This window comes from Gallinula chloropus (genome assembly GCF_964237585.1).
Source record: "Gallinula chloropus genome assembly, chromosome: 11".
NCBI lineage: Eukaryota > Metazoa > Chordata > Aves > Gruiformes > Rallidae > Gallinula > Gallinula chloropus.
Genome location: NC_140096.1, coordinates 537,688 through 552,678, shown reverse-complemented (window position 1 = coordinate 552,678; position 14,991 = coordinate 537,688). Strand labels below are relative to the sequence as shown.

The window sequence follows — 14,991 nt, the reverse complement described above, 5'->3', positions numbered from 1 at the left end:
ACAAGTTGAAACCAATTCCTGCGACGGCATTTAGATAGGGTAAAGACTGTTGTAAAGATCTGATTTATAGCAGCATCCTGTGGTTACTCACCAGCTCTCTTGCAGTGACCTCCTTTTCGCGCTGGGAGGTCTGCCATGATTTTTACTGAGTCCATAGGAGCTCTGGGAACGGGGAGGTGCTGCACCGTGCCGTGGAGATGCTGCGTGCCGTGGCTGCGGGGGGACATGAGCTCCAGGAGGCAGGGATGGTTCCTCGAGCCAGTAGAAAGGTATTCCTGGTGCTCTGCCTTCAGAGCTTGATTTTTCAAAAGACATCGCTCACACCTTGACTTTTCCCCGTGTGTATTAAGGGCAAAATCCAGCTCTGTGTCCTGTTCTGTAAGGGGTGACCTCCCTCAGCAAGAAGCCAAGACCTTGCGTGCTGCCCAGGCCAGTGTCACAGATCCAGCATCACCCATACTGCAGCCCAGTATCTGGCAAGAAGGAAGCATGCCACACTCTTATGCTGGTGCTCCTCTGCCACCGTCTCCCTCCTGTCCTTGGGTTTTACCTCCCAGGTGCAGCTCTTGGCACCACTAGTGCCCTCCATCCAGATGCTGTCATCATATGATGAAGCTAATGCTGCTCTGGGCTTGTGGTGGTGGGAGATGGGCATTTCCAAAGGGCAGTTCAGTCCTTTTCCCAGTAGGTCAGGTGGGTGTGATGGGTCTGGGACACTCTGCCCAGCATTGCCACCCTTTCCCATGCCAGGCTCCAGGGTGGAGGTGGTGGATTCAGGACTGGCTCCAGCAACGTGAGTCTCTCTCCTGTTTGCTGAGTCTAAAAACAGAAACTTGCTTCTCTTTTTATTCACCACTAAAAAAAAAAGTCAAAAGGCCACTGTTCTTGCTAAATTGGTTGTGAGCAAGGGAATCCTGCAGAGATCTTAATAATACAGGCAATTATGAAATTAATACCACTCTGGCAAGTCTGCAGGGCAGCTCTCCCCTCCGTGGGCAGCGCTGTGGACAATTACTTTGTGCGTGAGGGTGGCTGGGGGCATGTCCATGTGTGAGGCTGCATATTTTTTACTTATTTAAAGCCTTATTTTCATTATCTTTGTGTGTGTGTGTGTGTGTGTGTGCCATGCCAGCACATGCATAAACACGTTGTCCTGAGCTGCCAAACGTTATATCCCTGCCTTCCTCTGGGCCTGAAATGCTTCTCTCTCTCTCTTTCTTTTTTTTGCAGATCTTTCCTATTTGATACTTTCATGGGCAGTGATGGGCTGGTGTAATAACCGTCCTTGCAAAATCCAGCTCCACTTTATGGGTTCCTCTGGCACTTTCCTCCTGCTGCTGTTACTGTGGGAAGGCTGCTTGGCTTCCTACCCCCACGATTAGCGTTTCTAGACAAAACATCTCTCTGATTCATTGGGTGCTGATAGAAGTGAAAACATAATGATTACTTAGAGGAAATGTAAATTTACATTTGCTAACAGCTTTAATTCACAGTTCTGAAACACTTATCTCCTTTCCTCCCAGGCCTGTGTTCCAGAGCTAATGCACGATTCTCCCTGCCACCCCGAGACCTGGAGTAAAGCAATAGGCTGCCTGCTTGTGTTTTGCAGGCTGCTGCAAAGTGGTATTTGTTCCTCCCCCTCCTTTTCTCCCTCCCCATAATTTTTACACTTCATTTCTTCAGAAGAAGTCACCTGTTCATCTAGATTTTGCTGTACTTTTCATTTTGGATGAGGTGGAGCTGGAAGTTTCATTTAAATGACTGAATGAAAAGTGGTCTCATAGGAACAAGTAGGACCCAGCCCTGGGTGTGTTTGCTTGGCAGGAGCTACACTGAGGTGGTTGAGGAGAGGGGAGGAGAGAGGGGAGCAGAGCTGCTCCCAGAACCCTGCTCCATGCTTGCCTCCTTGCCAGTGCTGTGACTGCAGCAGGGGAAGACCTGGAATGGGCAGCCAGGCTGCTGATCCAGGGCATGGAGGCAGCCATGCAGCCTCCAAGGGACACTGGGCCTGAGATCCTCTCTCTGAAGAAGCCCCACTTGCTCCTGTGCCACTCAGAGATGCTCTTGCCTGCTGGGCCAGGCTGGGAGCAGAGAGGAGTGCTGTGGGAAGCCCACGGGTGATGCTTCTCAGCTGCTGCTGTTGCCATCCACATCGCTGATGCGAAGCATCTGGGACCGATCTGGAGTAGATGCAAAGATGCGACTCCCAGCACTGCATCAGCGAGCTTGCCAAGCGTTTTGGGCTCATCTCTGCGAGCTGTGCTGCGGGACCACCTCTCGCCAGAGAAAGAGACTTTCCCATTTCAGGGGGGGCTGTTCCAAGCGTGCGTGGTTGAGGCAGGAGAGGCTGTCACTGGGATGCTCACCCCTGTCCTTTTAATTGTGTCCCTAGGTGACAAAGTTTGTTAACGATCAGGATGAGTCGCGGTGTTAAATGAAGGTTTTGCCTCTCTCTGAGCGATCTCCAAACAGATGCCTGCCTCCAACAAATAAGGCAGCAGGGGTATTTCTCTTGGAGAAACAATTTGCAGTATTAGCAAATCAAACTCGCAGTGGGGCACTCTTGATGGGAATTAACCTCACCTACTGGGAGCGGAGCACACAGTGCCCAGCGTGGCCTAATTGAGTTTGACTTCTCGTGGAGACGTGGTGGGCAGCATTGATCGGCGGGGAGACCCTCAGCCCGAGGTTGAAATCCATCGGCAGCTTTGGAGCCGCGCGGGGAGGGTTTCTGAGAGCGGAGCAAGAAATGTGAGACTGGCCTTCCTGACCTTCCACCAGTGGCTGCAGCTCTGCTGTCACGTTATCCCGAGTGGAGAGGCTCCAGGAGACATGCCGGGTGAGGGGGGGGCGGGGGGGCTGCCTGCAGCAGTTCCGCTCTGCTGCTGGGAGCAGTGGAGAAGGGGATGGGGTCTCAGACCCATGTAGGGACCTGTTCCTCTGCTCAGATGAGCCATGGGACAGATACTGCTGTCTCAAAAACAACCCAACCCAACCAAAAACCCAACCCCAAACTGCTCAGCTTTTAGAAGGATGAGTGTGGGGCTGCTCTGTTCCAAACGATCCCTGTGGGCTTTCATCAGCGGTATGAGTGGTTTAAGGGGAGGGTAGGAAGGACACTGATGGCCCTTGTGCTGCTCGCCAGTTCTGGTGACTGTGCTTTGTTTCTGGTGCCGAAGCATCAACCCTGTGATTATTTTTCTTTTTTCAGTAACTCCATCCTTCAGCCTTTGCACCATGTGCAGGGTATCTGCTGCAGGGTTTTCATTCGTTTCATTTCCTTTTCTGCTGGATGTGGTGCATACCTGCTCTGTCCTTTGCCCCTGTCCCTTCAGAAGGAGTTTTCCTTTTAAAACACCCATCCTCCCCTGGAGCATAACTTGGTTTCACACTGCCCTGCTGATGGACCATTAAGTTCAGTTTCCCCAGAACAGGAAACATTCCCAGATTTCCCTTCCTCCCCTATTTCCACCCAAAGAGATGGAGATGCTTGTGTACAATCGTGTCCCATTCATTGCACGAACCCGTCTGCAGCTCCAAACCCTCCTAGCCAGGCTTGCCATCTGGATGAGCTTGACCTAGATACAAACTGGTGTGCTTGAGACAGCTTTAAGTGTAGCCTCAGTATTGCTGGGTGAATGGGACAGCCCTGGTACATTCCCTGGAAATCATGGCTGTGCTTCCTCAGCCATGTGCCCAAGCTGTGCTTTCCTGGGTTAGTTTGTCCCTGTGTGTGGTCAGAGGAGGAGGTTGGGATGCTGCTCCCTGTGCAAAGGCTGGATGTAGCCTATGAAGCCCTTCTTGCTGTGGCTTCATTTCTTAGCAGAAATGGGGAAAGGTCACTCAGTCCCTCACCTCCTGATCCATACGCTAATGGATGTAATGGGGAGTGGACATTTAGCTTTCAGCTCCTTACCTCATAGCTCCATAAAAGCCAGGCTCGGGTTTCCAGGCTGAAGGCATGGCAGCTGCCAGAGTCTGACCTCCAGCCTTCCTCTACCTCAGTGAGCAATTAAACAGCGTGGCAGCCTCTGGCAGGGATCGATACTCCTCTGCTCCTGCACCAGTGGGAGTTCTGACCTGAAGGGGCTCGGCCGTGCAGACCTGAAGCCATCCTAGTTGTGGTCCTCATGGAAATGGTACCCCTGGGACCCCACAGCAGCTGCTTAGAGCTTCTCCAGGGACTAAGGTGCCCTGGGAGCAAGTGCAAGAGGTAAAACTGCTACACTCAAGTTGCCTGGTGAGCCCTTTGCCCCCAGCACGCCGCCTGCTGCTCTCAGGTTCTTGAGATGGATACTCAGCTGCTGATGGTCTGTTTTACCAGGTCTCTCATGACAGGGGAATTGTGGCACAGCAGAGGAGGAGCAAAGGGACCTGCAAGCCTTTCCCACACTCTCCATCCAGGTTTGGCCATAACCCCAGTCTCTCTGCATTGCCTGGGTTGCTGCTGCTGTGCAGCCCCTCCGTGCAGAGCCAGGGTGGTTGGTTGGGAGGAGACACACTTCTGCTTCGGGAGTTTCTGACCTGTTTTCATGCTTAAACAAAGTCACCCCTTCTTTACCCCATTTTGGCAGAGCAGCTCTGCACATGATGAGCCTCCTGAGCACCGCAGCGTGGGTAGCTGTGTATCCCTTCCCCGGCAGCTTCTCCGGGCTCTGAAGTCTCTGGCTTTACTCAGTGCTGTCATCCCCTGGGGTTTCACACCTCCTTACTTTGACTTCAATTTTGTCTTGTTGTGTGGGGGGTTTTTTCTTTAATGTTGCTTTTAGAGGCTTGCTAAAAGGATGGGGTTTTTTAAAAATCATTAGATTGGAAAAAAAGGCTCCTCATTGAGCCCCTGTGCTGGGCAGTGGTGGGGAAGCACTGGCACAGATGCACTATGTGACCACAGAATTATCCTTCAAAGCGAGCAGATGGCTCAGTCTCAATAACCCCCTCAGAGAAATTCACAAAGGTCTTTGAGGCTTCAGTTTGCTTTGTATTTTTTCCAGGGGCTGTGCAGGAGGGAGAGAGGGGGCTGCTCGGGGCTGAGGAACTGGGCAGCTGAAAGCAGGTCCATCCACTGGCAGCACATGTTTCTTGGGCCCTGTCAACAAAAAGCATCTCACCTCACCTAAAGTCATCCCATCAGGTGCTGTCCCCCCAACCCAGTGTGTGTTGTTGCCCTGTGGGGTCTCTGGGATGCTGATATGGGGCAGGAGGAGGAGGAGAGAGCATCTTCGTGGCTGCGCAGGTTATTGAGGTGCCGTGAGGCGTTCGCAGGCAGCGCCGCTGCCTGGGAGCTGGGGCAGCTGCAGGGAGCTGCGGTTCAGGCCCTGGGTGACGTGTGGCTTTCCTGGCACCGCGGTGATGCCCAGACTGCGTGGCAGCAGGTGTGCTGGGAGGAGGCAGCATGAGGAGTGGTGTCGCTGTGCCTGTGGGGAGCCTGATCCTCTCTCTCCTCTCTCCATCCCTGGCTTCCAGCACATCATCTATCCTGTCTCTGCTGCTTTCCCGTTTTTCTTGTCCTGCCCATGAGCACCAAGACAGCCCAGCTTTCACACCCAGCAGACGCTGGGCGTTTTGCTGAGGAGAGTTTCTGACCTTCCCTGAGCTCCTCTGTAGTAATGGATCTCGTGTAAAGAGTTCCCAGCTCCCAAAAAGGCTCTGGCTTCAATCTTGCAGGGATGTGATCAGCAGAGCGGGTGATGCAGCACGGGGAGCAGACTCAATGCCGTGGAGCTGTTGGGTCCCCATGTTCCTTGGGGAATAGCTGTGCACAGGGAGATACCAGGAGCAGGTGACTGTCACACCATCTCGCATTCCTGATGGCTCCAAGGCCAACCTACTTTATGAGCTGCCTGAGAGCTCCTTTTCTTCTGTGCTTTGTAGGCATCCAGGTCAGCTTTAATGGAAAACCAACGTTTCTGAGGAGTGCAGCTCTCAGTTGGAGGGATGATTCACAGTGAAGTTTGAGCTCTACCTGCAAACATGTTGTCTCGGGCTCTGAAGCACAAGCTTCAGTGAATGGGCAAGAGCTCAACACCCCCATGTTAAGATAGCAGAAAGAACAAGCTGTTACGTACAGAGCTAAAAATAATTGCAAAGCTTTTGAGTTTTCCTCCCAGTTGCTACAGAAGGATGCTCTGAGCGCTGATGGACGAATCCATCTCAGGCACAGCACTGGCTTGATGGTGCATTAAAGGTTTAGTGACTTTTTGAAGCTCCGTTCAGAAGGAGGCAGAGCAGTGTGGCTGCTCCTCTGGAGCTGTCGTGATTTCCAACTTGGATGAGAGTGGCTTGGGGCAAACCCAAAAGCTGCCGTTCCCAAAAGGGACGTTGCCTTTTTCCAGTAGAATTTTAACAAGGAAACTTCAGAAGGGGAGAAAAACACAAAATAGCTGAGATTGGCCCAGCTGCTGACAAAGCATCTCTCTGTGAGTTGTGTCTGCAAAGCAGGATTCACCTGGGAAATCAGGACGTGGTATAAATAAGGAGCACAGCCAGGAGCCTGTCTGCAGGGAGCTGTGCTCGCGCCAGGTAGGATATGGGCTCTGTCTGGGGCTCCTGTAAGCATCCCAGCCAACGGCCTCCTGAGCGTGGGGCTGGAGGGACCCGGGACACCTCCTGCAGAGTCCAGTGAGCGTTTTTAGTCGGCCTCTTCCCCCGGCCTCTCTCGGCTGCGGCGCTTCCCCCTGACAGGCGCGATGGAGAGATCTGCCCAGCTGAGCCCGCGGGCCACCTGGGATGATGGTGATCCCTTACCACACATTTTCTTCCGCCAGCACACGAGTTTTTATTCATCCCTTTGTTTTTACAGCAGCAGCCAAGGGAGGTGCTTTGTCACTGCCTGTGACCAGGGAGCACAAAGGGAGAGCGGCTGAAGAGTTTGAGCTATGACAAAACGCTCGCTACGTATCGATCTTGGCTCAGGATTTGTTTCCCTTCTTGCATTAACTCCCCATCGATTGCTGTGATGACCTTAAGGCGTACGGTTTGGTTGGCCTTCTCCCTCAGCCAGCAGTACCCCCGTGCCCAGACCCTGCTCCCCTCCCAGCCTCACCACACTGATGGGCCAGGTCGTGCAGGGTGCTCTGGGGAAAGCAGAGCTTTGCTTTTGCCTCCTCAGTCGCCAGATGTTTGCAGCTGTGTGTTGGTCACTACAGCTGGCATGGAGGTTAGTGCTGTGTGGCACTAGTTCCTGCTTCAGGGCTGGGTTACTGCTTTACAGCTTTATCCCAGTAAATTAGACCTGAGAGTGAGGGGTCCTGGCAGGAGTTAAAGAAGGGGCTTGGGTTTGCTGTGGAGATGCTCCATTTCCCTGTGTCAGGGACCCCAACAAGGCTGTGTCAGTGCAGCATTGAGGGAGCCTGATGTACAAGAGCAGCCAGGGTCAGCTCCTGCTTGTTGGAGTGGCTCACGGGGGTGATGGTACTAGTGCAGAGCCCTTTGCCCTGTTGGGCTCTGCAGGTTGGCTGCCACTCCAGGTGTGCAACGTCATTGTGCCCTCTTAACTCCAGCCTTCACGGTGAAACCATTCGGTGACACTTTTGGGGAAACACCTCCCCATCCCTGGGGGTGTTCAAGGCCAGGATGGGGCCCTGGGCAAACTTGTGTAGCTCCAGGCCTGGAGGTTGGTGGCCCTGCCAGTGGCAGGGGGGTTGGAACTCTGTGATCCTTGTGGTCCCTCCCAACCCAGACCAGGCTATGGTTCTATGAAAAGTACCTCCCTCAGAGATTTGGAGGGTTTGAGCTCCCTTCACCTGTGTGAATCCGTGGCCAAAGCCCTGGGAGCTGGGGGGGCAGCAGGTGAGCGTGGGGGCCGTGGTAGTGCTGGCTGGGGTGTCCCAACTCTCTGAGCAGGATATGCCCATGTGTGTGGCTGCTGGTGCTGTACTGGGCTTCTTGGCTTTATTTGGTTTTGTGGGTTTACTGTACTTTCTACTTATTTAATAATTTATTAGTTTGGATGCTCTAAGTGGGAAGAGGAATGGCGACTCTCCCTGTTTCCTTTCCCCTGCACTGTTGGATGCTTTCTGCGGCTGTGATTCACTTTTAGTCCGCCCAGAGACAATTTTCTGTAAAACATTGACATCTAGTGGCTTTTCTGCTGAAGGGAGCGATAGGGAACAAAAGATTTGCCTGCGAGTGGCCAGTCGTGATGCCACTCGGGAAGGCAAATGAACGTCCCCTCTCTGCGCAGCACTGAGGATGTGGCGATCACACCCCGGGGGGCTTGGGGTTCGCTCCTGCGTGTCCTCATCCAGGAGGAGTGGCTTTCCCTGCCACAACAGTTTGTTTATTGAGCTTCTCTCATTACATTTGTTTGAGCAGATCGCTGGTATCCTGACTGTACCTCTGACATCATTGCTGAGGTCATGGTCGTATTAAAGGAGATGTGAGGAGCTCGGTGCGTATGGCTTCAGGCTGCCAGCAGGGACAGGGTGGTGTTTGGTGCTGGATATTAATGTGTGACCTGGAGTGATCTCTCAGTGCTTTTCGTGAGGTCGAGCCTGTAGCTTCTTCAGCCTGGTGGGGTTCCCTGTGGCAGCGTGTCCCCCACATCCCACCTTCCTGTTGCTCCACACCAATGGCAGCACCTCCTCTGGAAACATTTTTCTCTTAGAAAGCACTGTAACACATCCTTTCATTTCCTGCTATTACTTGTGTCTCCTCTCTCCTCACAGCAGCCCTGTCAGGTGAAGTCAGGGATTTGTGTGGGCTTTTCCTAGTGCAGGTGGCTTGGGGCTTCTGGGCACATCCCCTGTACCTGGCCTGCGAAAGGAAAAGTCTCACAGGAGACATATGTCTTCCTCAGAGGGGTAACGCTGCTGTGCCGGGGCTCATGCTGCTCACCAGGACAGGAAGGTTCCCTTCCACCTCTGTAGAGGCCAAACTCATTATGCACGGCCAGCCGTGTGCAGGTAGATATAACCCTCCCTGCTCGCCCCAAGGGGGTTCAGCCATCCTTCACCCCACAGAGGAACGCTCTGCAGCCAGGCTCCTGAGAGCCTCTTAAGTGCATCTCCCAAGTTTCTATTGATTGTGAACGTTAACGTGCTGTGTGCTAGAGACACACGAGACTAAACGCTCTGCCCTCCTCTCCCCTTGGCAGGAATTTCTACTACATCACCATTCTGCGTGACCCCGTCTCCCGGTACCTGAGCGAATGGCGCCACGTCCAGCGAGGAGCGACGTGGAAGGCATCCCTGCACGTCTGCGACGGCCGGTCCCCGACCACCGAGGAGCTGCCCAGCTGCTACACGGGGGACGACTGGTCAGGCTGTTCGCTGCAGGAGTTCATGGATTGTCCCTACAACCTTGCCAACAACCGCCAGGTCCGCATGCTGTCTGACCTCAGCCTGGTGGGATGCTACAACCTGTCGGTCATGCCTGAGGAGCAGAGAAATAAGGTCCTGCTAGACAGCGCCAAGGAGAACCTGAAGCGGATGGCCTTCTTCGGCCTGACCGAATTTCAGAGGAAGACTCAGTACCTCTTTGAGAAGACTTTCAACATGAACTTCATCTCGCCGTTCACGCAGTACAATAGCACACGGGCCTCCAGCGTGGAGATAGATGAGCAGACTCAGCAGCGCATCGAGGCCCTCAATTTTTTAGACATGGAGTTGTACGATTATGCAAAAGACCTGTTTTTGCAGCGCTACCAGTACATGCGGCAGAAGGAGCACCAGGAAGCGCGGCGGAAACGCCAGGAGCAGCGCAAGATCCTGAGGGCCAAGCAAGCCCACCTGCGAGAGCAGAGCGAGAACGGCTCCAGCACTGACTACATAGGGAACGTGGAGCGGTGGCGGCGGTAGTTGGGGGCGGGAAAGGGAGCGCTCGCCGGACACCGAAAGCGGAGCAGAACCCAACCCAACCCAACCCAGAGACGACGGAGCAGTCCAAACCAATCAGCTTCTCAAGGGTCTGGAGCAAAAAGAGGTTAAAACGTTGCCTTTGCAGTTGCCTTTCCAGTAAATGTTGTACTGTACGTGGAACACTTAATCTTAGCGTGTAATTAAATTGTCCTTTTTAGGTTCGTTGGATTATTTATGAAACACAGGAGCTAAGTAAGCTCATCGGAAATGGTTGCTTGGACATTTATTTAAAAGAAAAGGAAAAAAAACCATCTCCGTAAATTAGTTATGAGTAGAAAATGGGGTGCTGGAAAATGTTTATGATGCTCGGCTGAAATCTATCTGGGAAGCAAACTCATTTCCTAATAATGAGCATTTAGCATACTCTCACAATACCGTATATGAGCAAACCCTTTTCCCTTTGATTTTATCTTAATTTTATTTTAATAATGTGTTTTCAAGGGCGCCAACTGCTTATTGATATTTACCAAGTTAATGAACGAACGATGAAGGGAACACTAAAGGTCTAGAAAAAAATATCGACTAGTTTTATGTATAATATTGGCTTTTAAAAGGAATAGAAGTAATTTCTCTAGTTCTATAAATATTTAAAATTTTAAACTTTTTCTACCTACTGCTGTTTAGAGTTTTAAGCTTGGTCTATCTCATATTAAAAAAAAAAAAAAGGAAAAAAAATAGCCAGCCATGCATACTTTTCTGAACTCAATGCCAATGTTTAAAGACACTGTTTCCAGAATTTTTCAGGGCAGTATGATTTTAAACATTCTGGAAAAGTTACAGCACCTCTTCACGTTTCATGAAGCCTTTTCCCAATTATAATCCCATGACAGTGTCTAATTTTAAGTCTTTCTTACCCATTAGAAGGCACAATGCTGAATTTGTCATTCCTTAACAATTGGTGGTATAAACTAGATGAAATTATGTTGCAGATATTTGTGTAGCGTCTTTAAAAAGTCATAAAACTCTCTAATCCCAGCAATACGATGAAGAGGATTGCTCAATGGAAGAAGCAGATTTACGCTCGAATTAGGATTTACTCCCAGTAAGTCTTTGCTACACCAGATAAAAACAGGGCTTATTTTTTTTTCCTTGAGCCCTTCTCAGTGACAACAGGTGAGTGATGACTAAAGATGACAGGAACCAATTTCACCATAGCCATAGTTGTGCAGGACAAGAAGGTTGCATGGGGATGTGGCAGCCTGCTCCTGAGCAGGCTTTGTTGGGGCAGAGGGTGCGGAGCTTGGGGCTGGACCAGGCTCCCCCGTAGCCCTTCGACCTCATCGTGACTGGGAAGGAGATGGGGCAGGAGGTTTGAGGGGCTCCTATAAATCTCTATGCAAAAGAAAAAAAAAGAAGAAAAAAAACTAAAAACAAAAAACCCCAACCTCTGCAAGGCTTGGGCTTTACATTCAGCAAGGTCAGAGGTCTTTGTACGTGGCCTGCAGCGCTCCCCAGCTTGGCACGGCGACCTCGGGGTGCGGTGATGGAGGCGCCCCACAAGGTGCTTTAGTCCTGCCCTCCGCGATCCTTACAAGCCTCACTTGCACTATTGCCTTTCACCTGTAATATTCTGTAGGCCAGCAGGGCAGGGGGGTTGTACAATGAGGCAGAAGGCTTTAAAAACATCTCACGGCTCCACGCCGGCATTATCCAAAAGGTGTCTCACAACCCGGGATGGGGGGGCTGCAGTCGTGCCGGGGGGCAGGTGGAGAGCAAAGCAGCAACAAACCAATACCCTGCGTTCGCAGCTTAGAAAAGAGAATAACTTCATGTACAGGAATTTATTCTTTTATTTTCATTTTTTTTAAATACAATCTGCAGTTGCCAATATGATGTCTCAAGTGTATCTTGTTTGTTTGGGGTTTTTTTTTACAGGGGTGGGGTGGGGGAATAATTCGCTCTTAGAACGGAAAGGCGCTGCTGTCCACAGGACCTCCCCGAGGCTGAGCTGCAGGGCCTGTGGCAGGAGGTGCGTTTTGTCTGCTGTGCATGGTTTACAGAGCCGAGTCGCATTCTCCTTTGTGTATACTGGTTCTTGTATATAGGGGCTGTACGAGTATACGGATACCGTTTTGTCATAACCATATCAACTTCTACTGATTTCCACTGTAGACGCCGTCTTATTGTGTAGATTTACAGGCCAATCCACTGACTTTGATTGTGTAATTTAACTATAGAACTAATAAATAAAATTTAACTACAGCCCTCTGGTTTCGTGGGGTTGTTTCTTTGTCTGATGCTGCAGTGCAGAACAAGGGGGAATTTTGACAGGAATGAAGTAGCAGTTGCCAGGCAGGTCTGTGGGTTTAAAATCACAGCTTTTCTGAAATGTATTTCTCAACTACAGCTTTCAAGGCTGAGACTGCTTTGGACTTTCTTTGGTTCGGGAGTTGTCACAGAGTTGAATGCTTTTCTGAGCAGTTCTTCTCAGGAAAAGTTGTTGAGGTTTCTGCTGGGTTCGACTGTGATTCTCAGTGGTCTGCAGCTTTGTTAAGGGATTGATTCTATCTCTGTGTCTCTATAATTTTTTTTCCCTTTACATAACAGCCACCATTTTTCTTCCAGCTGGCTCATGAGGATGCTGTGATGCGCTGACGTGGGGTGCATCCTGCTCTATCCCTTCCTGGGGTGTTTTAAAACACAAAAAATCTGAATTGGATGCAGCTGGAACAGATGCTTTTTCCCAATTTGGCTGAGGGTGTCTTGGTGACTATAAAAGACCCACAGGCTTGCAGGGCTCACAGTGGGGCAATAGACCTGAAGGTGTCTGTAGGAGACCTTGCCTTGACCTAGTTGAGTTCCCCTGTGAGGAAGGAGGTTTCCTTCCTCTCTGTGGTGGAGGCCAGCTGCCCCCCTAAAGCTGCCCCATCACCCCAGGTGCCCCCCAAAGCCACTCTGTCACTCCCCTCAGCTGGACAGGGGAGAGGAAATATAACTAAAGGCTCCTGGGTGGAGGTAAGGACAGCGAGATCACTCACTAGTTATGGGCACGGGCAACACAGACTCGAGAAAATTCATTTAATTTATTACAAATCAAATAGTAGGGTAATGAGAAACAACAACTGAACCTTCCCCTCACTCCTCCCTTAGAACCCCAGACTGGTTTTTGTTGGAAGGGATCTCAAAGCCCCGTCCAACCTGGCCTTGGCTTTCCCAGGCTCAGCTTTATTCCCGAATTCTCTCTGTCCTCCTCACGGAGAGGACACCTCACACTCTGCCCCTGCTCCGGCTTGGGCTCCCACTCATGGGAGATTGTCCTCCATGAACTATTCCAGCTTGAATCCTTCCCATGGGCTGCAGTTCTTCATAACCAGCATGGTTCCCCTGATAGGAGGTCACAAGTCCTGCCGGGATCTTGGTCCAGCACAGGCTTCCCATGGGGTCACAGCCTCCTTCAGGGCATCCACCTGTTCTGTTGCAAGATCCTCCATGGGCACCAGGTGGGTATCTACTCCAACATCATCCTCCACGGGCTGCAGTGGGACAGCCTGCTTCAACATGGTCATGCAAGGTGCTTCCCTGCAAATAAAAAAGCACCCAGCAGTGAAGTCTGGCATAAAAACAATTGGGGTTGCATTTTGCAGGGAGTACTTTGACAGCTGAGAGAACCCTTGTGCTCCAGGAGAGGAAGGATGGAGAGTGGGAACATGTATCTTTGGACAGACAAGCTTCAGAAAGCTGAGAAGCTGCTGCAGTGAATTGGAAGTAGCACTCAAACCTTCTGGTAAGTTCTGAGAAGCCTGAACACAAGAAAACTGAGCACTGAGATGCTTCTTAAGTTTCCACCAGCCGGGTGTCGGCAGCACCGGTGCTGCCAGCATCAGGCTGGGGCAGTTGGTGTGAGCTGGGGGCTGCTGCGCAGCAGGAATGTGTAATGTTGTGGGGAATGGGCTGGTTCATCTCCCCCTCCAGAAGACTGGAAAGCTGACAGCAGTGAAACCCGTGCTGCCTTGCAGAGTGATGTATCTGGGGCTTATAGTTTGTGGCTAAATCTTACCTGAAGGCTCTGGGGTACATAAGGGTTATCGGAAGTGAACTGCTCAGCTTTTTGTCAGTGAGCTTTGCAACCTCTGCATACCACAGCTGGTCTGGTTGAGTAAGCTGCAACACGTTTGCTCCCAAGTATGTCATTTCTGAGTAAGAATGAACTAATGGGCTTGCTTTTTCATGGACCTTTTAAAACCTGCACATTATCTAAAATGACCGAGAGCTGATGGATACCAGTGATACTGTGGCTTTGGCTCACAAAATCATTGAGGAATGGAAAAGAAAACCTGATGCATCTCCTCCCTTTCAGCCAGGAATGTCAGATAATTGAGGGAACCTGTCAAGCTAACGCAAGCCTTCGGCCTCAGACCAAGGCTGCTAGGCTGGCCCACGTGCTCCTGGAGGGCACAGAGAGCAGCTCTGGGTGGAGAAGTCATCTTCAGGGAGACATCTTCTGCAGGAGAAATGTTTTCTGATGAGGTGGAAGATTTTGGTCTTCCACTTACTTAAAAAACCCTCCCTGTCTCTGGGCAGAGCTGGGGTGGGCTGGTTACAGCTGGGCCCTGCTGGGGTGGCAAGGTGTGGGAGGAGGAAAGTCGAGGGTCCTTCCCACTGCGTGTGGGAATGGGGATGGTGCGAAGGGGAACTTGGGATCTCCTGGCTGAAGCAGTGGCAAACCACGTCACGATGGGAATAAGGCTGGGATCCAGTCTGTGGTGGCAGCTGGCACTGTCTGTCCTTCCCTCCCTGCTGCCAGCCGTGGCTCCTGCGTGGCGGGGAGGAACAGCCTGCACAAAACCTTCCTGAGCAAATAGCACAACAGCTGAACTCTTACCTATGAAATTCAATTCTGGGTTTCCTAAAGCAATCTCCCTGTTCCACCAGTCTCATCAGGGAAGAGTGTAATTTCATTTAATCCATTTCTTGAGTTCAGAGTCAACTGCATTGCCATCATGCTAATATCGCTGCGCTGCTATCTCTAGAGACGGAGTGACGAGTTTAGACCTGAAATCGAATTTGGCTCTAAGCTTTGAGGGGATCTATCAGCCAAATTACCCGTGGTCTCTACCCAGAAGCTCTGTCATGCCGTTTAGCTCCACGAGGCTGCGTTAGGCCAGGCAGGTGAGCTTATATTGCTTTTTGTCTT

At 51.2% G+C, this 14,991-nt stretch overlaps 1 protein-coding gene across 1 annotated transcript in view; it reads left to right on the top strand.

Annotated features, from left to right (window-relative positions):
* HS6ST2 (heparan sulfate 6-O-sulfotransferase 2) overlaps positions 1-10,214 on the top strand; it is a gene marked incomplete at its 5' end in the record, with an annotated part of 126,522 nt that extends 116,308 nt beyond the window's left edge. The window contains one exon of the mRNA XM_084269225.1: positions 9,095-10,214. Within this exon, the coding sequence (XP_084125351.1) occupies positions 9,095-9,797 (703 nt within the window). The 3' untranslated portion in view covers positions 9,798-10,214. The remainder of the gene's footprint in view (positions 1-9,094) is intronic.
* Between the last annotated feature and the right edge of the window lie 4,777 nt (positions 10,215-14,991).